We start from the raw sequence: 23,795 nt of genomic DNA, 5'->3' as shown, positions 1-23,795 counted from the left end.
ACAGTGATACTCTTTCTTATGCTTTCGAGATGGTTTATGGAACTCCAACTATCCCACAGTTCAAGGATTATTGGAAAGAGCTAAGGGAAAAAAAGGGTGCATGCCATATTTATTCACCGCCGTTAGTGAACAGGGATATTTGGCAGTCACCACTGTGCTAAAGTATTCATAACCAAGGTGATGCTTCATCAAATAGTCATCTACTTCAGCAGCTTTAAAACATGCTACTGTTCAACATTAAAAAAGCAATTCAGAGGACCAGCCCCATGGCCTAATGGTTAAGTTTGGCATGCTTCACTTCAGTGGCCCGGGTTTGTGAGTTCAGATCCTGGGCGCAGACCTATATCACTTATCAGCCATGCTGTGACAGCGACCCACATATGAAATAAAGGAATATTGGCACAGATGTTAGCTCAGGGAGAATCTTCCTCAGCAAAAGAAAAAAAAGCAATACATAATGATGTTGGAGATGTTGCTCTTCCAAGGTAGGGAGGTAGAGGGGCTGGGTAGAGATTTTGAGAAGTGGTCACAAAACTTTGGCTTCATATAAATCATATATTTCTATTAGAAAAAGATGATCAAGCTACACGTGTATTAGTGCTCTAAGAATTTTTATGTATTCTGCAAATTAGACTGCCAATGTTTTTTAAATACTTTATATATAAATATTCATTTGGATTAGGATAAACACGTTATCACAAGGCATTTCAAAATTCCTTTTGTCGACATAGAAATAGCAAGAGTTATTGGATCCTATACATAATTGTTTCAATTCTCAGAGATTAGTGACTAAGTATAAACAAATAATTGTACAAATTACCAACTACTTGTACATAGTTAATCCTAAAAGGAATCTAACAAGAATTTTCTAAGATCTGTATTTAAAAATCTTGATGTTGAAATTCAAGTGGAAATTATAAGCATAAAACCTGATTTAAAAATGTTTTGTCAAAATAAATAAGCACAGATCCTCATTAAAATATTTCAGGGGGCTGGCCCAGTGGCTTAGTGGTTAAGTTTGCGCACTCAACTTTGACAGCCCAGGGTTTGCTGGTTCGGACCCCGGGTACAGACTTATGCACCGCTCATCAAGCCAAGCTGTGGCAGGTGTCCCACATATAAAATAGAGGAAGATGGGCACAGATGTTAGCTCAGGGCCAATCTTCCTTAGCAAAAAGAAGGAGGATGGGGGGCAGATGTTGGCTCAGGGCTAATCTTCCTCAAAAAAAGAATATTTCAGGAAGATGAGAGTAGGAAATATCAATGCGTGATTCTGAGGGAGCAACTGAAGGAGTCATAAAGGGATATGATGGAAACAAGAAATCCCAGACAGCTGCCATAATTCTCAATGTCTAGCATCTTCACTATGGCTAACCACAAGGGAACACGTGAGGAATGTGACATCACCACTGAAAACAGAAATGATGATAATTATGAACACTCCAACTCTTTGGTTTTATACTTTTTTCCTTGAGTAAAAAATGTAGAAGATTACGATATGAAAAGATGTCTCAATGTGCGTAGGGTAGTATTTATTTGCTTCATCTTCCAGAATGGAAAAGAGAAACTGGTTTCAAGTTGCTAAAACATGAACAATTTGTGTGGTTATATAAAAGAATAAAACCCTGAAGATATACATAAATCAGTATATCACACTATTGATGGAAATGAAGTAGAGGCTTGGGAGTGACTTTGCTAAATAGAAACTCAGTCATAATCAATTTTAATTTTCAAATGTGTACAACATTTAAAACTGTGTTCCTTAAGGTTGCCCCTTTATTTCTTATTTAAAAATTTTTTATTATTAATTAATGTATTTCAAATTGTTTCAAAAAATTTCTGTCTAGATTGATTTGACTTAACTTGTGTTTTATTCACATTTAATCTCTTTATTGTATTAAATAAATTTTATGCTTCCCTTTATGCTGTCAACCAAAGAAAATAATTCAGTTTGCTCAGACAGTATATTCCTCATTTACTAAAGAATTGAATATACTATTTTTTAGGGTGCCCTTGGCTCATATGGATAACAGTATATACCATAGTCATAACATGAGTTTAGTGATTTTACCTCTTTTCCAAGTGTCTAAAGCACTGAATATGAAATACATACTATTTTTTGTGGTAAAATATGCATAACATAAAATTTACCACTTTAACTGTTGTTAAGTGTACAGTTCAGGGAGATGAGTACATTCACATTATTGTGCAACCATCATCACTATCCATTTCTAGAAAATTTTCATCATCCCAAAGTGAGACTCTGTAAACTATAAACTATAACTCCCCAAGGACACCTCTTCACAGTCCCTGGTAATCACTATTCTACTGTCTGTCTTTATGAATTTAAATATTCTAGATACCTCATACAGGTAGAATCATACAATATTTGTCCCTTTGAGTCTGGCTTATTTCACCTGGCATAATGTTTTCACATTCATCCATGTTGTTGCCTGTATCAAAGTTTCATTCTTTTTTAAGGCTGAATAATATTCCATTGCATGTTTATACTATATGTTGTTTATCCATGCATCCATCAATGGAAATTTGATTTGTTTCAACATTTGGCTATTGTAAATAATGCTGCTATCATCATTGGTGTACAAATGTCTGTTAAAATCCCTGCTTTCAGTTGTCTTGCTTATATACCTAGAGGTAGAATTACTGGATCGTATGGTAATTCGGTTTAATTTTTTGAGGAACTTTCGTACTGTTTACCACTACTTTACATTCTTTTTTTTTTTTCCACTCTACAGAGTTTATTAAAGAGACAAGCATTAACAACAGGCACTCCTATAGCCTATTCTGTTAGCTTTCTAAAGCCCCAGTGCTCAAGCAGATGCTCCATCTTCTAGACTAAGAGGCAGGAACTGGTACCTGTAGGGTCTGCATTAGGGTCCTGATCCAGGATCAGTGTACATAGCATTGCCCAGGAATTAAACCTTGGGCGCCTTTCCCAGGCATAGAGGCTATAGACCTAGGTAGATTTTTTTTTTAAATTATTATTTTTTTTTATTGAGTTACTGATAGGTTACGATCTTGTGAAATTTCAATTGTACATTAATGTTTGTCAGTCATGTTGTAGGTGCACCACTTCACCCTTTGTGCCCACCCCCCACCCCACCTTTCCCCTGGTATCCACTAAACTGTTGTTGGTCCATAGTTTTAAATTCCTCATATGAGTGGAGTCATACACAGATTATATTTCTCTCGCTGGCTTATTTCACTTAACATAATTCTCTCAAGGTCCATCCATGTTATTGCAAATGGAATGATTTTGTTCTGTTTTGCAGCTGAGTAGTATTCCATTGTATATATGTACCACATCTTCTTTATCCATTCGTCTGTTGATGGGCACTTAGGTTGCTTCCACATTTTGGCTATTGTAAACAGTGCTGCAATGAACATTGGGGTGCACAGGACTTTTGGGATTGCTGACTTCAGGCTCTTTGGATAAATACCCAGTAGTGGGATGGCTGGATCGTATGGTAGTTCTATTTTTAGTTTTTTGAGGAATCTCCATACTGTTTTCCATAGTGGCTGCACCAGTTTGCATTCCCACCAGCAGTGTATGAGGGTTCCTTTTTCTCCGCAACCTCTCCAACATTTGTTGCTATTAGTTTTAGATATTTTTGTCATTCTAATGGGTGTGTAAGGTGATATCTTAGTGTAGTTTTGATTTGCATTTCCCTGATGATCAGCGATGATGAGCATCTTTTCATGTGCCTATTGGCCATCAGTATATCTTCTTTGGAGAAATGTCTGTTCATGTCTCCAGCCCATTTTTTGATTGGGTTGTTTGATGTTTTGTGGTTGAGTTGCGAGAGTTCTTTATATATTATGGATATTAAGCCTTTGTCAGATATATGACTTGCAAATATTTTTTCCCAGATAGTGGGTTGTTTTTGTTTCAATCCTGTTTTCATTTGCCTTGAAGAAGCTCTTTAATCTGATGAAGTCCCCTTTGTTTATTCTTTCTATTGATTCCCTTCTCTGAGAAGGCATGGTGTCCGAAAAGATCCTTTTAATACTGATGCCAAAGAGTGTACTGCCTACGTTTTCTTCCAGAAGCCTTATGGTTTCAGGTCTCACCTTTAGGTCTTTGATCATTTAGAGTTTATTTTTGTGAATGGTGAAAAAGAATGGTCAATTTTCATTCTTTTACATGTGGATTTCCAGTTTTCCCAGCACCATTTGTTGAAAAGACTTTCTTTTCTCCATTGTATGCCCTGAGCTCCTTTGTCGAAGATAAGCTGTCCATAGATGTGTGGTTTTATTTCTGGGCTTTCAATTCTGTTCCATTGATCTGTGCACTTGTTTTTGTACCAGTACCATGCTGTTTTGATTACTGTAGCTTTGTAGTATGTTTTGAAGTCAGGGATTGTGATGCCTTCCGTTTTGTTCTTTTTTCTCAGGATTGCTTTAGAAATTCGGGGTCTTTTGTTGCCCCATATGAATTTTAGGATTCTTTGTTCTAATTCTGTAAAGAATGTCATTGGGATTCTGATTGGGATGGCGTGGAATCTGTAGATTGCTTTAGGTAGAATGGACATTTTAACTATGTTTATTCTTCCAATCCATGTACATGGAATGTCTTTCCATCTCCTTATGTCGTCATCCAATTCTCTCAGAAAGGCCTTGTAATTTTCATTATATAGGTCCTTCACTTCCTTAGTTAAATTTACCCCAAGGTTTTTTATTCTTTTTGTTGCGATTGTGAATGGTATTGTATTCTTGAGTTCTTTTTCTGTTGGTTCATTACTGGAGTATAGAAATGCTACTGATTTATGCAAATTGATTTTATACCCTGCAACTTTGCTGTAGTTGTTGATTACTTCTAACAGTTTTCCAGTGGATTCTTTGGGGTTTTCTATATATAAGATTATGTCGTCTGCAAACAGCGAGAGTTTCACTTCTTCCCTCCCTATTTGGATTCCTTTTATTCCTTTTCCTTGCCTGATTGCTCTGGCCAGGACCTCCAGTACTATGTTAAATAAGAGTGGTGATAGAGGGCATCCTTGTCTCGTTCCTGTTTTCAGGGGGATGGTGTTCAGTTTTTGCCCATTGAGTATGATGTTGGCTATGGGTTTGTCGTATATGGCCTTTATTATGTTGAGGTAGTTTCCTTCTATGCCCATTTTATTCAGAGTTTTTATCATAAATGGCTGTTGGGTCTTGTCAAATGCCTTCTCTGCATCTATTGAGATGATCATGTGGGTTTTATTCCTCAGTTTGTTGATGTGGTGTATCACGTTGATTGATTTGCGGATGTTGAACCATCCCTGTGTCCCTGCTATGAATCCCACCTGATCCTGATGTATGATTCTTTTGATGAATTGCTGAATTCTGGTTGCCAAAATTTTGTTTAGAATTTTTGCATCAATGTTCATCAGTGATATTGGCCTGTAGTTCTCTTTTTTTGTGGTGTCCTTGTCAGGTTTTGGTATCAGCGTGATGTTGGCCTCATAGAATGTGTTAGGAAGTGTTCCATCTTCCCTAATTTTTTGGAATAGCCTGAAAAGGATAGGTATTAAATCCTCTCTGAAAGTTTGGTAGAATTCCCCAGGAAAGCCATCTGGTCCTGGGATTTTATTCTTTGGGCTGTTTTTGATTGCTGTTTCAATCTCTTTCCTTGTGATTGGTCTGTTCAAATTGTCTGCCTCTTCTTGAGTGAGCTTTGGGAGATTGTAGGAGTCCAAGAATTTATCCATTTCCTCTAGGTTGTCCATTCTGTTGGCATATAGTTTTTTGTAGTATTCTCTTATAATCTGTTGTATTTCTGCAGAGTCTGTTGTTATTTCTCCTCGCTCATTTCTGATTTTGTTTATTTGAGCTTTCTCCCTTTTTTTCTTTGTAAGTCTGGCTAATGGTTTGTCAATTTTATTTATCTTCTCAAAAAACCAGCTCTTTGTCTCATTGACCCTTTCTACTGCCTTTTTCATTTCAATAGTATTTATTTCTGCTGTGATTTTTATTATTTCTCTCCTTCTGCTGACTTTGGGCTTCATTTGTTCTTTTTTCTCTAGTTCAGTTAGGTGTGCTTTAAGGTTGCTTATTTGGGATTTTTCTTGTTTGTTAAGATGTGCCTGTATTGTGATGAATTTTCCTCTTAATACAGCTTTTGCTGTATCCCATATGAGTTGGTATGGCATGCTATCATTTTCATTTGTTTCCAGGTATTTTTTTATTTCTTCTTTAATTTCTTCAATGATCCATTGCTTGTTCAGTAGTGTGTTGTTTAGTCTCCACATCTTTGTGCCTTTCTCCGCTTTTTTCTTGTAATTAATTTCTAGCCTTATAGCACTATGATCTGAGAAGATGCTTGTTATTATTTCAATTTTTTTAAATTTGTAGATGCTTGCCTTGTTTCCCAACATATGGTCTATCCTAGAGAATGTTCCATGTGCACTTGAGAAGAATGTGTATTCAGCTCCTTCAGGGTGGAGTGATCTATATATGTCTATTAAGTCCAATTGTTTTAGTTTTTCATTCAGCTCCACTATTTCCTTGTTGATTTTCTGTCTGGATGATCTGTCCATTGATGTGAGTGGGGTGTTGAGGTCCCCTACTATTATTGTGTTGTTTTTACCATCTTCCTTTAGGTCTGTTAATAGTTGCTTTATGAATCTTGGTGCTCCTGTGTTGGGTGCATAGATATTTATAAGCGTTATTTCTTCTTGATGAAGTGTCCCTTTGATCATTATATATTGTCCCTCTGTGTCTCTCTTTACCTGTCTTATTTTGAAATCCACTTGGTCTGATATGAGAATTGCAACACCTGCCTTTTTTTCCTTGCTATTTGCTTGAAGTATTGTCCTCCACCCCTTCACCCTGAGTCTGTGTTTGTCCTTGGGGCTGAGGTGTGTTTCCTGGAGGCAACAAATTGTTGGATCTTGTTCTTTAATCCATTTTGCCGCTCTGTGTCTTTTTATTGGAGAGTTCAATCCGTTCACATTGAGAGTGATTATTGATGCATGTGGACTTAATGCTGTCAATCTGTCGCTCATTATCTTGTTTTTCTGTGTTTCTTTTCCTGTGTGCTTTAGACTACCCATTTAATACTGCAATTTCTTATGCTGGGTTTCTTAGATTTTTCGCTATCTATGATTTGTGACTCTGTTCTGTACTTTATTTTAGTGTCTACCTTGAAGTTTGTATTTAGAATCTCGTGTATAATATAGTCTATTCTCTGGTGGTCTCTTACTTACCCGACCAATACTGATTTAGACCCTTTGCTCTTCCCCTCCTAAATAATTATTTTCATTTTTTATTCCAACTCGTCTTATTAATTTGTAGTTAGAGTGCTAAGATCGTCCTTGTTTTGGTAGTTTCCTTATTTTTACCCTAATGCTATAGTTGAATATTTGCTATCCTGTTCTGGTTCTATCCATCGGTCTCCCTAGTCTGTGGATTGTGTCCCCTTTCTCCCTTTTTTCTTTTTTCAAGTATGAGAGCCTTCTTGAGGATTTCTTGTAATGGAGGGCTTTTAGTTACAAATTCCCTTAACTTTTGTTTGTCTGGAAAAGATTTAATTTCTCCCTCATATCTGAAGGAAATTCTTGCTGGATAGAGTATTCTTGGCTGAAGATTTTTATCCTTTAAAGCTTTGAATGTGTCACTCCATTCTCTCCTAGCTTGTAGGGTTTCTGTAGAGAAATCCGCTGACAGTCTGATAGGGGCTCCTTTATAGGTTATTCTCTTTTTTTTCCTTACTTCCCTGAGTATTCTTTCCTTATCATTCCTATTTGCCAACTTTACTATTATGTGCCTTGCGGTGGGTCTTTTTACATTGACAAATCTAGGAGATCTAAAACCCTCCTCTACACACATTTCTCCGCTGAACCCTAGATTTGGGAAGTTCTCTTCAATAATTTCGTTAAGCACACTTTCTGCTCCATTTTCCTTTTCCATATTCTTGGGAATTCCTATGATCCTTATGTTCTTACTCCTCATTGAATCCATTATCTCTCGGAGATTTTCCTCATTTTTTAAAATTCTTAGTTCTCTTTCTTCCTCTGTCTGGCGCCATTCAGCCTGTCTGTCCTCGATTATGCTGATTTGCTCCTCTATGTTGTCTATACAGGCATTCAGGGAATCCATATTCTGTTTTATCTGGTCCATTGTGTTTTTCATCTCAAGTAATTCTGTTTGATTCTTCTTTATGATTTCAATCTCTTTTGTGAAGTAACTCCAGAACTCGGCTTGTTTCTCTATCTTTCTCTCTACCTCATTGAGTTTTTTGATTATAGCTGCTCTGAATTCATTATCACTTAGTTTACCTACTTCCAAGTCCTCAGGACTTAATTCTGTGTTTTTATTGTTTTCCTTCTGGTCTGGGGCTTTTATAAATTGCTGAATGGTAGAGGAGCGGTTTTTTCTCATGGTGGTAGAATTCAGTTGCAGTTACAGCCTGTTGCCACTAGGTGGGGGTTGAGAGCGGCGTGTTAGCTCTCCGCCTTGGGGCAAGATGGCTGCGCCCACTGGCTTTGCTGGGGGGGAGGGGCTGTTACTCACACGCGCCGGTCTGGATTCAGATCAGTTATGTTCTCTGGTCTCCCAAGGCCCTTGATTCATAGGGTCCCCGTGGACGGAAGCTTTCCCCCCGTCAGCGGGTCTCCACTGAACCAGCGGCAGGAGTCCTGGATGATCCCCCGGTCGCGGGGCCCTTCCCCCGCTCCTTCCCGACCCGCGCCACAGCGAGCGCAGACTCTAGGGGAGGGAGCGATGTCCTCTCCTACCGTTCCAGCGCTTCCAAAGGGGTAAAGCTAGGTTTATGATCTCCGCCTTCTTGGTATTGTAGGTCTCTAATGAGCTGGCATTATGTTTATTCTCTGAAATTCAGTTCTTCCAATCTTTTGTTGTATTTTGGAGGGGAGAGAATCCCAGGTCAGCTCACCCTGCCATTTTGCTCTGCCTGCACTCTACATTCTTATCATCAATGCATAAATGTTACAGTTTCTCCACATCCTCACCAAAATTTGTTCTTTTCCATTCTTTCATAATAGCCATTCTAATGGCTGTGAAGTGGTTCCTCATTATCATTTTGAATTTTACTTCTCTGATGATTAGTGATATTGAACACATCTCCATATGCTTACTAGAAATTTGCATATCTTCTTTGGAGAAACGTCTATTCACATCCTTTGCCCAATTAAAAAAATTTTTTTTCTGTAAACTAGTTATTTTTTAAAAATTTTTATTGAGTTAATGATAGGTTACAATCTTGTGAAATTTTAGTTGTACATTATTGTTTGTCAGTCATGTTATAGATGCACCCCTTCACCCTTTGTGTCCACCCCCTACCCCACCATTCCCCTGGTTGTCACTAATCTGTTCTCTTTGTCTACATTTTTAAATTCCTAATATGAGTGAAGTCATACAGAGATTGTCCTTCCCTATCTGGCTTATTTCACTTAAGATAATTCCCTCAAGGTCCATCCATGTTGTTTCGAATGGGACGATTTTGTTGTTTTTTACAGCTGAGTAGTATTCCATTGTATATATATACCATATCTTCTTTATCCAGTCATTTGTTGATAGGCATTTAGGTTGCTTCCACATTTTGGCTATTGTAAATAATGTTTCAATGAACATTGGGGTTCATGGGGCTTTTGGAATTGCTGACTTCAAGCTCTTTGGATAGATACCCAGTAGTGGGATAGCTGGGTCGTATGGTAGTTCTATTTTTAATTTTTTGAGGAATCTCCATACTGTTTTCCATAGTGGCTGCACCAGTTTGCACTCCCAGCAGCAGTGTATGAGGGCTCCTTTTTCTCCACAACATCTTGAACATTTGTTACTATTAGTTTTAGTTATTTTTGTCATTCTAATGGGTGTAAGGTGATATCTTAGTGTAGTTTTGATTTGCATTTCCCTGATGATCAGCGATGATGAATATTTTTTCACGTGCCTATTGGCCATTCGTATATCTTCTTTGGAGAAATGTCTCTTCATGTCTCCTGCCCGTTTTTTGATTGGGTTGTTTGATTTTTTGTTGCTGAGTTGTGTGAGTTCTTTATATATTATGGATATTAAGCCTTTGCCAGATGTATGACGTGCAAATATTTTTTCCCAGTTTGTGGGTTGTTTTTTTGTTTCAATCCTGTTTTCATTTGCCTTGAAGAAGCTCTTTAGTCTGATGAAGTCCCATTTGTTTATTCTTTCTATTGTTTCCCTTGTCTGAGAAGACATGGTGTCCGAAAAGATCCTTTTAATACTGATGTCAAAGAATGTGCTGCCTACATTTTCTTCTAGAACCCTTATGGTTTCAGGTCTCACCTTTAGGTCTTTGATCCATTTGAGTTTATTTTGGTAAATGGTGAGAAAGAATGATCAATTTTCATTCTTTTACATGTGGCTTTCCAGTTTTCCCGGCACCATTTGTTGAAAAGACTTTCTTTTCTCCATTGTATGCCCTCAGCTCCTTTGTTGAAGATTGGCTGTCCATAGATGTGTGGTTTTATTTCTGGGCTTTCAATTCTGTTCCACTGATCTGTGCACCTGTTTGTGTACCAGTACCATGCTATTTTGATTACTATAGCTTTGTAGTATGTTTTGAAGTCAGGGATTGTGATGCCTTCCGTTTTGTTGTTTTTTTCTCAGGATTGCTTTAGCAGTTTGGGGTCTTTTGTTGCCCCACATAAATTTTAGGATTCTTTGTTCTAATTCTGTAAAGAATGTCATTGGGATTCTGATTGGGATGGCATTGAATCTGTAGATTGCTTTAGGTAGAATGGACATTTTAACTATGTTTATTCTTCCAATCCATGTACATGGAATGTCTTCCCATCTCTTTATGTCGTCATCCATTTCTTTCAGAAAAGCCTTGTAATTTTCGTTGTATAGTTCTTTCACTTCCTTAGTTAAATTCACCCTGAGGTATTTTATTCTTTTTGTTGCAATTGTGAATGGTATTGTGTTCTTGAGTTTTTTTCTGTTAGTTCGTTATTACAGTATAGAAATGCTAATGATTTGTGTAAATTGATTTTATACCCTGCAACTTTGCTGTAGTTGTTGATTATTTCTAAAAGTTTTTCAATGGATTCTTTGGGGTTTTCTATATATAAGATCATGTCATCTGCAAACAGCGAGAGTTTCACTTCTTCCCTCCCTATTTGGATTCCTTTTATTCCTTTTTCTTGCCTGACTTCTCTGGCCAAATCCTCCAGTACTATGTTAAATAAGAGTGGTGATAGAGGGCATCCTTGTCTCATTCGTATTTTCAAGGGGATCGCGCTCAGTTTTTGCCCATTGAGTATGATGTTGGCTGTGGGTTTGTTGTATATGGCCTTTATTATGTTGAGGTAGTTCCCTTCTATCCCCATTTTGTTCAGAGTTTTTATCATAAATGGCTGTCGGATCGTGTCAAATGCTTTCTCTGCATCTCCAATTTTTAAATTTAATTGAGTTGTTTGGTTTTTGTTGTTGGTTTTTAGGAAATTTTATGTATTCCAGATATTAATCCTTAATCAGATATATGATTCAAAAATATTTTCCCTTATTTCATGAGATGCTTTTAACTCTATTGATAGCATCCTTTGAGTTACAAAAGTTCTTAATTTAGATGAAGTCTCATTTATTTATGTTTTTTTCTTTTTTGCTTGTGCTTTTTGTGTCATATCCAAGAAATAATTACCAAATTCAATGTCATGAGGCTTTTCCCCTATATTTCCTTTTAGGAGTTTTACAGTTTTAGCCCTTATGTTTAGGTCTAGGATCCATTTTGAGTTAATATTTGGATATGGTGTAAGGTAAAGTTCCAAATTCATTCTTTTCAATAGATGCTCAATTTTCCAAGCACTATTTCTTGAAAAGATTGTGCTTTCCACATTGAATTTATGTAGCAACCTTATTGAAAATCACTTGCCCATATATTAGAGACACTATTTTGGGGCTCTTTATTCTTTTCCACTGGTCTCTATGTCTGTCTTTATATCAATACCACACTTTTTATTACTGTAGCTTTTTAGTAAGTTTGAAATTAGTAAGTGGGAGTCCAAATTTTACCTTCTTGTCTAAGATCATTTTAGCTACCTATGGTCTCATGAGATTCTATATTTTCTAGGATGAACTTTTTTCTATTTCTTCAGAAAACATTGGGATTTTACAAGGATTGTGTTGAATCTGCAGGTTGTTTTGGGTAGTATTGACATCTTAACAATGTTTGTCCTCCAATCCATGAACATGGGTCATCTTTCCATTTGTTTGTGTCATTTTTAATATCTTTCAGCAATGTTTTGTAGTTTTCAGTGTAGAAGTCTTTCACTTGAGTTTATTCCTAAATATTTTTGATGCTATTGTAAATGGAATTATTTAACTAATTCCCTTTTCAGAATGTTCACCCTTAGTGTAGAGAAATGTAACTGATTTTTCTGTGTTGATTTTGTATCCTGGAACTTTGCTGAATTTCTTTATTAGTTCTAATATTGTGTGTGTGTCTGTAATATTTATAGTTTTCTACATATAAGATCATGTCATCTGTGAACAGAGATAATTTTATTTCTTCATTTCCAATTTGGATAATTTTTATTTCTTTGTCTTGCTCTGGATAGCATTTCTAATACTATGTTGAATAGAAGTCATGAAAACAGTCATCCTTTTCTTGGTCCTGATCTTAGAGGAAAAGCTTTAAGTTTTCATCATTATATATGATTTTAGCTGTCTCTTTTTTATAGATGGCCTTTATTACATTGAGGTTGTTTTCTTCTACTACAACTTTGTTGGATGTTCTTATCATTAAATGGTGTCAAACTTTGTAAAATGATTTTTTCTGCATCAATTGAGAGGGCTGTATGTTTTTTCCCCTTCATTCTTTTCATGCGGCATATTATATTCATAGATTTTTGTATGTTGAACCATCCTTGCATCCCAGGAGTAAATTCTACTTGGTCATGCTGTATGAACTTTTTAAACTTCTGCTTAATTTGGTTTACTAGTGTTTTGTTGAGGATATATATGGTTATGTGCCACATAATGACATTTTGGTCAATGATGGACCACATATATGATAGTGGTCCCATAAGATTTGTACTACATAGCCTAGGTATGTAGTAGACTATACCATCTAGTTTTATATAAGCACACACTATCCTTTTTGCACAATAACTGAATTGCCTAATGATGTGTTTCTCAGAATGTATCTGTGTGGTTAAGTGACATATGAATGTGTTTGCATTAATATCCATTAACAATATTAATTTGTAGATTTCCTTTGTTGTAATGTCTTTGTCAGGCTCTTTTATTAGAGTAACACTGGCCTCATGGACATCTGGAAGTGTTTGCTCTTGTTCGATTTTTTAGAAGAATTTGAGAATTCTGTCTGCTTCATATGTTTTAGAGCTCTGATGTTTGGTACATATGGGCTTATAAGTGGCATGTTTTCTTCCTGAATTGATCCATTATCAATATAAAATGTCCTCTTTTGTCTCTTGTAATAGTAGTTGATGTAAGAATTATTTTGTCCAATATTATTATAGCCATTTCTGTTCACTTTTGTTACTATTTGCATGGAATATCTTTTTCAACTCTCTTACTTTCAACCTATTTGTGTCATTAGATATCAAATAAAACTTACTTGATATCTTGCAGAGAGTGTCTTTCAGCATATAGTTGAGCACCATTATCCATTCTGCCAATCCATGCCATTTGACTGGGAAATTTACTCCATTAACATTAATGTAATTACTGATAGAGAAGGACTTGCTTTTATCATTTTATTATTTGTATTTTGTATTTTGAATAGCTTTTTTGTTCCTCAGTACCTCCATTACAAACTTCCTCTAAGTTATTTGATGTTTTAAGTTTAGTTGATGCCTCCTCTCTCCTTGCAGGTTGACCTCCCACACATTTTGATTTCCTTCTCATTTCCTTTTGTGTTTATTCTATAGATATTTTCTTTGTGGTTACCAGGGGTTTACATGTACATCTTTAAACAATCTATTTTGGAATTGATAACAAATAAACTTGAAGCACATACAAAACCTCCATTTCTTTACAGTTTTGCCCTTCACACTTGTTTTTGATGTCAAAAATTGCATCTTTATACATTATGTATTCATTAATGTAGATTTACAATTGTTTTTTTATGCACTTGCCTTTTAAACCACATAGAAATTTTAAAAATGAAGTTATAAATCAAAATTAAAATAATACTCATTTTGATATTCCTCCGCTTAACTTTATCAGAGATCTTCATTTCTGCATATGACTTCTAGTTACAGACTAGGAAACTTTTACTCAAACTGACAAATTCCTTTTAGTATTTTTTGTAGCCCAGGCCTCATGGTAATAAGCCCCTGCAGCATTTTTGTTTGTTTTTTAACCTGGGAATATCTTAATTTCTTTATCAATTTTAAAAGACAGTTTTGCTGGATATAGAATTCTCAGTTGGTAAATTTTATTTTTTTTCAGCACTTCAAATATATATCAGCTCACTGCCTTCTGGCCTCAAAGGCTTCTGTTGAATAATCTGCTATAATCTTATTGAGGATCCCTTGTGCATGATGATTCACTTTTCACTTGCTGCTTTCAAGATTCTGTCTTTTTCTTTGACATTTGACTGTTCGATTATAATGTGTCTCGGTATGAGTCTCTTTGTGTTTATCCTACTTGGCAATTGTTGATCTAGGATTTGCAGATCCATGTCTTTCTTTAAATATGGGGCATTTGCAGCCATCATTTTTCATATAATCTCCCTCCTCCAGACAAAGACCCTGCCATGTAAGGGAAGGAGTGGGGCAAGAGTGAGCAAAAATGCCACAAACTTTTCTACCATTTTGAATACAGCTTTTTCTTGATTGGGCATTTGCTTGGTTGCTGTAGACCTTTGGCTTCCAGAGCCCCTGTAGGTTATTTTAGCCAGATCTTCTTCTTATTTTTAAAAACATCTCCAAGGAAGAACAGGACATGGTGCTTCCTGGTGCACCATTTTGCTGATGTCACTGTCTAGTATTTTTTTCAGGATTTGGTAAAACCAAATCTGTCACTGGCGTAGGGTGCACATGATCATTTAAATCCTACATGCTTGGCCACAGACAGCCACTAAAGGAATGCTGGCTCCAGTTTTTTATTACTTTTGTGGAATCACATTGTCTCACATTTTCTGAACCTAAAAATAATTTTTGCTTTTTCTCCAGTACAACCATGTGTTTTTTTTAAAATATAGATGCACACATTTTTTATTCACCATTTTAGGTTCTGCATCTAAGAAACTTTCTACAGAAACTTATTCCACCCTAGTGACAGGAATAGGAACCTGCATTATCTTTCTTATCTCAAAATAAATTAAAAAAATCTATTTCAGACAGTTTGGTGAAGAACCATTATTTTCATTATATTATATTATTATATTATATTATATTATATTATATTATTCCTGTGTGGTGTTAAGTTCTGTGGTTTTGTAGCTAGAGTCCTGTTAAAGAAGTACACCTGTTAAAGAAGAAAAAATTCCATTGCACAAAAAGAATACCAATAATACCAACAATCCCTTCTTAACTTCTTTTTCTCTGACTCAAAGAATTTATTTAATGGTTATGAGAATCAGGTTTATCTCCTTCTGGATAAGAGCTCTGAAAATTATACATGTAACTTCTCTGCCCTAGTTCTAGTTAGGTGTTAAGGCATCATTCTAACAGAACAGACACGTTTCTGACTATAGCAGCACTAGTCTTTATCCAGAGCTAGAACTTTTATACTATTACCACAACACTCAAAATAACCTGACCATGTTTTTATCATCATTATATTTCCTCCTAAGTCTTAAACAGAGGTGTGCATTTCCATAATTATCAGACACCATTAATAATGTATTTTTCCATATTCAGTAATGTTTAGCAAAACCTATGTGAGCAGATTCACTCTCTGATTTTAAAAATTAGTATATTATGATCATATATTTTCAAGAGGGAAGGATTCCAAAGAAATATTGACAATATTATTTAGAAATATTTTTGATGAAAATGATATTTCCAATTACATGTTTTTTGGTTTATCATCAGTCACTCTGAGTCTATGAGTGTAGTAAACGTTTTTGAAAATTTGAAGCATAGTATTATTTGATATTACAAACTGAAAGAAGTCTCAAAAAATAATATTTATAAATGTTTAAGCTTTATGCTTAGCTTTCCCTTTCTCAGTTAATTGTGCCACCACCAGAGAGTTAGACAAGCCAGAAACCTTGATATCATTGACCCATCTCTCTTTTCATCCTCCATATATAGTCCATCCCTAAACTTAGGTGGATTAAACCTTTTAACTGTATCTCAAATACAACCACTTATTTCCATCTACACCACTACTATGCAGTTTCACTCTATGGTTACCATTTTCCTGGACTATTGTAATGACATTCTAATTTGTCTCTTTACATTTTCCCTTGCCCTTTCCATCCTCTTTTCCAAAACTACTTTTATCAGCTTTCCATCTTCCAATTAAATCTCTAAATACAACCAATTGCTTGTAGGTTATAGGCTCACATTCTGATTAAGATTGTAAGACCTTACACAATACCGCCCTAACAACTCCTATCACATCTCATTTAGCTTTCTTGTTTGTGTGTTTCTATATATTTTACTACAATATGAAATTTTTGTTTTTAACTGCTGTGTTCTCAGGGCCAGGAATATTGTAGGACTCAAATATTTAGTAATTAATAATTGAATAACTGTTTTTTGTGTAACAACTACACTCAATATTTTTTAAAAATTTCATAACATATTTCATTGTAGGGTCATTTTAAATATTATTTCTTTTCCTATAAGTATTTCTTTTTTCATTTCTATGCTTCATTAAGTCCTGCTCCACATCAGGGCTCAATAAGAAAGTTCTACTGTTCTCATATTAAGTAAATTCCCTGTATTTCATTCTTTTCTTTCATAAAACTATGCTTTTCTGTAGCATTTATCACAGCTTTATCTTTCCTTTTATTTATTTCATGTGTGTACCTCCTATCCCAGTATTAAAAAGGAAGATGCTTTTATTGTTTTGTTTACTCTCAGATAATCAGTTTCTCATCTAGTACTGGAAATACAATAGCAGTGTAAATTAATCACTTATTGTTAGAATATTAATATTTATTGTTAAATGAATACCTCTTATGTCAATATAATATGAAATATTTTAAGTTAAATGCCAAATACAGATGGCATTTCAGTTAACTTACTTCAGCCTATTTCCTTTTTAGGTTTGCAGGAATAAGGAATGTATAGATGCTGCATACTTGAATTATGACTGCACTGATGAAAAATGCAACAATAAGGGTGTAAGTACTCAGTACTCTGAGGCAAGAATAGAAGTAATTGACAGTGATTCAAGGAGAGCAAACACACAGCTAAATACGTCCACACACACACTCATATACTCATAAACCATATAAGAAAACCATTCTTATCTGACCTAAGTATTATTTTAAAATTCAACTTGAACACAAATATTTCTAGCTACTTATAAAATAATATTTCTCCTGGTTTCAGACATGCAATAATAAAAGAAACTGTCACTGTAACCCTACATTTTTACCACCAAATTGCACATCTGTAGATGGTTCATGGCCTGGTGGAAGTGTTGACAGTGGCAATTTTCCACCTGCACAAAAACCTTCCAGAAGCGTTTATGGTAAGTATTAATATCAAGTTCAAAACATAATTAAAACAACATTTTAATTGATTAAATTTAATCAAATAAATAACACTTTACCAATTTATATCTAGATTATGTTTGGATACCAAATAATAAACATATGTGGCTATTTAATTTATGTTTTACTTCCAGAGAATAATATATTATAACATAGGTAACATAAATATGTCAGTATGAGCCAAGGTAGAAAAATAGAAATCAACTTAGTCCTTCATACAGAAAGAATTCAATATAAGGCATCTGGTAACACATAATGGCAGAGATAAAAGCCAATCAGAGAATGGTGAAGCAACCCAGAGATTAGCAACAACAGGAATCTACGACCACTTCTTAGGGCTGGAAGGACAATAAAAGGAGATGGTATTACTAGGACGAGAATCTGAGCCATCTAACATGATATACAACTATGGTCAGGGCTACATACTAGGATATAGACCACTAGGAGAGGTACTGTCTTGCATGAGGTAAAGGTATAGAATATACAGAGCCACTTATTGGAGATGCTGGAGAGGAAGGAGGGTAAATACCCTAGATCTTTCACTCTTCTGACCCTCCAAATTTTATCCGGTGATTTCCATTGGCCAGATCTAACTAAAAGAGAGAAGATCAAGGAGCTTGGGTAATATAGTTTCCCATAATTTTTTGTGCAAAGCAGGGATAGATTTTAGAACAAGCCAGCATATCCAGTGATGCTTAGGGCCAGACTGTCTTTATATAAAAACCTAAATTTACAGATAAAACAGGTTTTTTCTCAGATGTTGAGCCAGAGGTCGTTCTTAACATTTCCACATTCATTCTAGCGCTTGAAATGTTATATTTAAGGCCATATGGTAATAGATTATTGTTAAAAATATTATAACGTATGTAATGCTATTTCCATTTTAGTAGTAACAGTTGTCTTGTAATAGCTTATCTTCAAATCGACTGCAATTTGTTGCTTCTGTCTATACTCACACATGGCATTTCCTCAGTGAGCAGAGGAGACTACTCTTTTTCCTAGAACCCAGGTTGGCCTTAGTGATGTGATTGATCAATAACATGTATGGAAGTAAGTTTCTGGGACTTCTGTGGTCCTCCTGCAGATTCTCACTGGGTCTTTTAGAATACTAATTCTTGGAACTCCCATTATTATAATACTCATTCTATTGAAAATCATTTGCTCTCTATAAAATTTGGCTACAATGAGACACAGAAAAAAACAACCATGCAACTAAGCCTTCCACCAAATGCATGACCTACAAAATTAAATAATTTTATTGTTACTAAATTTGGGGATAGTTTCTCGCACCTTTCTCTCTCTTTCTCTCTCTCTCTCCCTATATAATAGAAAACAAAACAATTTGGTATCAAGATGGTGTATTTATATAACACGAATCTAAAACATGTGGCATTAGCTTTGGAATTGGATGGTGTGTGGAAGGTTGAAAGACCTCTAGGAAACTGTTGAAGCCTCTTAGGATACATTGAATTTGTCTTGAGAAAACTATTGGTGAGCACTTCAAAGACACCTTAAAACATGTTATTAGAAGTTGGAGAAATGAGGACATTTAGTGTGAACTGGTGAATTGTTTGGCATCACTGCTGCCTGTGGTAATGTGGAAAATAGAATTCGTGCTTCTGGTCGGCAAGATTTCCAGGTAGATTGTAATGATTTCCTGGTAGGTGACTTAAGCTACTTATGATAAAATACAAGAAGACAATAATAATTAAATGAAATAAAACAATCTATTAAAAAATTAATGAAATTAAAGGAGAAGTTCAATTTTTAAGTAAAATGTAGAGCAAATATAAAAGAGCTAGGATTTTTGTTTGTTTATTTGAAAATAAAACTAATTATCATTCTTGGACTCTTCCAGGAAAATGTTCTCAAAGCAGGAAATGACCAATAGCTTAATTTGAGATATTGAGCAATAAAATTTGATCTCAGATAAAAGTTTGCAAGCATGTGACTGAAAACCTCTTTGTTAAAACCTCATAAAAAGTTAAATTGATGACTCTTAGACACCTTCATCTGTATGAAAGGGCTTCTAAGTATTGTATTGGAATGCCTCATAAAAACTCCCCAAAAATAATGCTACTAAGAATCTTAAATAGGGTAAATAGGCCTCACAGGATCCCATATAGAAAAAAACCTTTTTTCTGTATGTCAAAGCTATTCGTGTGTGTGGCCTTTGTTTAATGGAGTTTATTTTTATTTGATACATATGAAATCTTCATGTTTTTGAAAGAATTATATCAGCTCAGACTGAAAGAGGTCAAGACAATATGTGTGCACTTTTAGTCCTAATCAATTACGGGCAAGAAGCAGGCTGATAAAGCTACTCATATGTAAAAAGAGCTACTCCTTATAGAAAAGGAATTACAAATCGAAGGGGATAGCTGAGAAACCAGAACTCAAAACTTCTTTGATCTGTGGGTTTATGATTTTTTAAAATCAACACCAAGAAAAATAAACAAAAAAAGTAAAGGTCTAGATGATTTCAGAGGTTAATTCCACCGGATTTTTGGAAGGAAGAAATACCACTTTAAAAAACAGTTCTGGGAGGGACTCCTATCACCTTATTGTATGAGGAAAACATAACCCTGAAGCCAAATCCAGACAAGGAAGTTAACAAAAGAACAATATCTTTAACAAACTTAGATATAAATATTCTCAACAAAGTATTAGCTCATTTTATGTAGCTATATATATTACCAGGATAATAATCCATACTAATTGGGGTTTATCCTAGGAATGCAAGACTCTTATCACTTGAAAATCACTTGAAAGTCAATTAGTGCAATTCTCCAAATCAAATTTTTTTTTAAGGTATTAGTTTTTCATTTGATGCAGAAAAATCATTTGACAAAATTCAACATTAGGAAATTTTAATAAAGCAGCAAACGACTGACAGAAGTAGTAATCATCTGATAAAAAGCATCAACAAAAAACATAGCTAATATATCTTATGATGAAATACATTGTTTTTCACAAAAAAAATTGGGAGCAAGGCAATAACCTCTGTTCTCATGATGTCTATTCAACATTTTACCATAAGTCCTAGCCAGTGCAGTAATGAAAGAAGAAGAGATCAGGAGCATACAGATTAGAAAGTGTGAAATAAGACTGTAGATGATATGATTAATTACATAGAAAATCCTACGGAATCTACAGAAATACTACTACAAATAATAAATATCTTTTGAGAGGTCAAAGGAAACAACATGCACAGGTCAGTAGTATTGTTATATAATAGCAGCAGTAAATGGAAATCTACTTAAAATCAGCACTATTTACGATACTATCAAAATATAAAATATTTCAATAAATTTAACAAAAAATATGCAAGACCTTTACACTGAAACTAAAACAAAAAATGCAGATAGATGTTAAACATACAAATAAATGGAGAAATATGCCATGTTCACCTATGGAAAAGTTTGTTATTGCTAAGATGTCAGTTCTCGCCAAATTAAATCTATAGATTAAAAAACTCAATTCTTAAAGCATGCAATTATTTATATAGTAACAATTTGATTCTAAAATATACACAAGAGTGCTTAGAATAGCCAAACAACCCTGAAAAAGCAGAACAAAGAAGGACAACTTAGTCTGTTTGCCTCATATGAAATTTAGTGTAGTATAGATTTAGTAACAGTTGCAGTAATCAAGACTGTGGCATTGGTAAAAGATATATGAATAGATCAATGAAAAGGATTAGAGTAGTTAGAAATGTATTGATTAATTCCTCGTTAGTCAGTTTTTCAAGAAAAATACAAAGCTCCATGGAGAAGGAAAGTCAGTTCAAAACATTGTACTGTAACAACTGGATATCCACAAAGACCAAATGAACCTCAAAATCTCAACTTACTTAACAATTCATATGGAATAGATCATGAGTCTAAATGTAGAAGCTAAAACTACATATCTTCCTGAAAGAAACATAGGGAGATTACTACATGACCTTGGAATAAGCAATAATTTGTTAGATAAAACATGAAAATACATATGAATGCAATAAAAGAAAAGATAATTTGGACTACATTAAAATTTTATTATTTATACGGTATTTCTTACTAAAAGAGTATTGCGAAAAAATTCAGTTCTTACAGGGATCACAGTTTAATTCTTTTCATCTACATTATTAGATAGCTCTGGAAAGAAACTTATGGAATAGAAAGTTCTCAATAAAAAAGTAGGGGATAGGACTATTATGTTAAGAGAGGACTCTCTTCGGGCACTTATGCTGTCAACTTATCTACCTTATATAAAGATGTGAAAATGATAAAATTATTAAATTGTTTAAATTTTTATTCCAATAGTCATATTAAAATATAGAAATGTCTTAGCTATATTCCTGGTAATTGCTTTAAAATCACTCATGTTTTCTCTCCTAGAAAGGCGCTTTATTAAGAGTACTTACCATTCCAAACCTATGAGATGGCCATTTTTCTTACTCATTCCTTTTTTCATTGTTCTTTGTGTACTGATCGCTACACTGGTAAAAGTTTATTTCCAAAGAAAAAAATGGAGAACTGAGGAATATACAAGCGATGAGTATATTGATTTCATATTTGATTCTTTACTTTTATAATTTCTTGGCATACATATAACATTAATAAATAACATCATGATAATGTAACCAGTAATAATTTAGATCTAATTCTTACCTTTATATGGAAATTTAGTACTTAATATATTAATGATTAATATAATGAATAATAAACAGAATTTTTTAAAAGGTCAGCAATTTTAATTTTATAACAACTTGTACTCTGTTCAGGGTAAAATTAAGTGGAAATGATTTCTAGTTAATGTTTATCTACCTCCTTTTATTATTTGATCCTAATTATTAAATGCATATTAAATATTACTTTACTTTTTAATATTTTTATATTTCAAAAAATTTTGCATATGTTATTTTATTAAAAGGTAGCAGGAAAATCTGGGAGAGTAATTAGCATTGAGAGAGAGACAGCCAGAGGTGGAAAAGTTTAAAAATTAATATATAATAGTTCAGATTATAGCCATAGCTAATCTACAGAAAAAATAATACAAATGATTTTCCATTAAAAAGACTTTAGAAATATCTGAAAATATGCATCAAGAATAAAAATATTAGGGGCTGGCCTGGTGGTGTAGTGGTTAAGTTCATGCACTCTGCTTGGGCAGCCCAGGGTTAGCAGTTCGGATCCTGGGCACAGACCTAGCACTGCTCATCAAGCCACACTGTGGTGGCATCCCATATAAAATAGAGGAATACTGGCACAGATGTTAGCTCAGGGCCAATCCTCCTCACAAACAAATGAAAAGAATGAAAATATTAAAATTGGTTTACTTCTCTTCAGAGAAACTGCTATAAAATAATTTCTGCCTTTACTTAAAATGAATTGAATTTTATCAAAATATTTTGTTGATAAAATAATGCAAATTAAAATGGAATACATTTTCTGGAAATATTTTGAAAAGTTTACGTAAAATTGCTGAAATAATATGCAGTGTATAAAATATTTAACACAATCCAGTTAATACTGAAACATATTAAAGGGATTTTCTTGTATTAGATGACTTTATTGTGGGAAAACTGCTGTCAAATATCTTTAGGAGAAAAAGTAGCTAGTAAAATTAGTAAAAAGCAGAAGATGAATGGCAAAAAAAAGTTTAAAGCTATCTGAGTACATTTTCAGGTAAATTTATATTACTGTGTTTTTTCTCATGTTAGTCTTGATTACCAGTTGAGATTTATATATACCAGTTATAAATGGTAAGATATTCTCAAGTAGTGGCTGCTCCCAGATCTCATGTAAGAATTCAAACTGTTTCAATACTAGTAGATAGTGCAGAGTTTTATAGACCAATCTTGAAGAAAATATAATTTTAAGTGATTATTTTTATTTTTAAACATGTAGGCAACTTGAAAGTGAGAGTGAACCCAAAGAATAGCCTGGAAAACAGAGAATCCATGATATCACAGTGAGTATCAAATATTTTAAGAACAAGCAGGAGAGACAGAGAAGCAAAATTTTTGCATTAGATAAATATAAATACATATTAAATGGTGATAGTCATATAACTGCATATAATAAAAATTAAATTGGAGAATATTTTTCAAAATTGTAAGCTATATATCATAGACACAGTAAACTAGAAATGACATTTCAATTTGTCATTTAAAAAA

General features: G+C 34.3%; 1 protein-coding gene across 1 annotated transcript in view; it reads left to right on the top strand.

The window, feature by feature from the left end:
• Positions 1 to 23,560, top strand: part of ADAM2 (ADAM metallopeptidase domain 2) — a 135,674-nt gene extending 112,114 nt beyond the window's left edge. Inside the window, exons 18-21 of the mRNA XM_046648810.1 lie at positions 17,183 to 17,260; positions 17,472 to 17,613; positions 22,015 to 22,174; positions 23,527 to 23,560. Coding sequence (XP_046504766.1) covers positions 17,183 to 17,260; positions 17,472 to 17,613; positions 22,015 to 22,174; positions 23,527 to 23,560 — 414 coding nt within the window. The remainder of the gene's footprint in view (positions 1 to 17,182; positions 17,261 to 17,471; positions 17,614 to 22,014; positions 22,175 to 23,526) is intronic.
• Positions 23,561 to 23,795: the final 235 nt, after the last annotated feature.

The sequence above is a fragment of the Equus quagga genome, chromosome 22 (assembly GCF_021613505.1).
Source record: "Equus quagga isolate Etosha38 chromosome 22, UCLA_HA_Equagga_1.0, whole genome shotgun sequence".
Classification (NCBI taxonomy): domain Eukaryota; kingdom Metazoa; phylum Chordata; class Mammalia; order Perissodactyla; family Equidae; genus Equus; species Equus quagga.
Note: the sequence above shows the minus strand (reverse complement) of the source record. Positions and strands in the feature narration are given on the sequence as shown.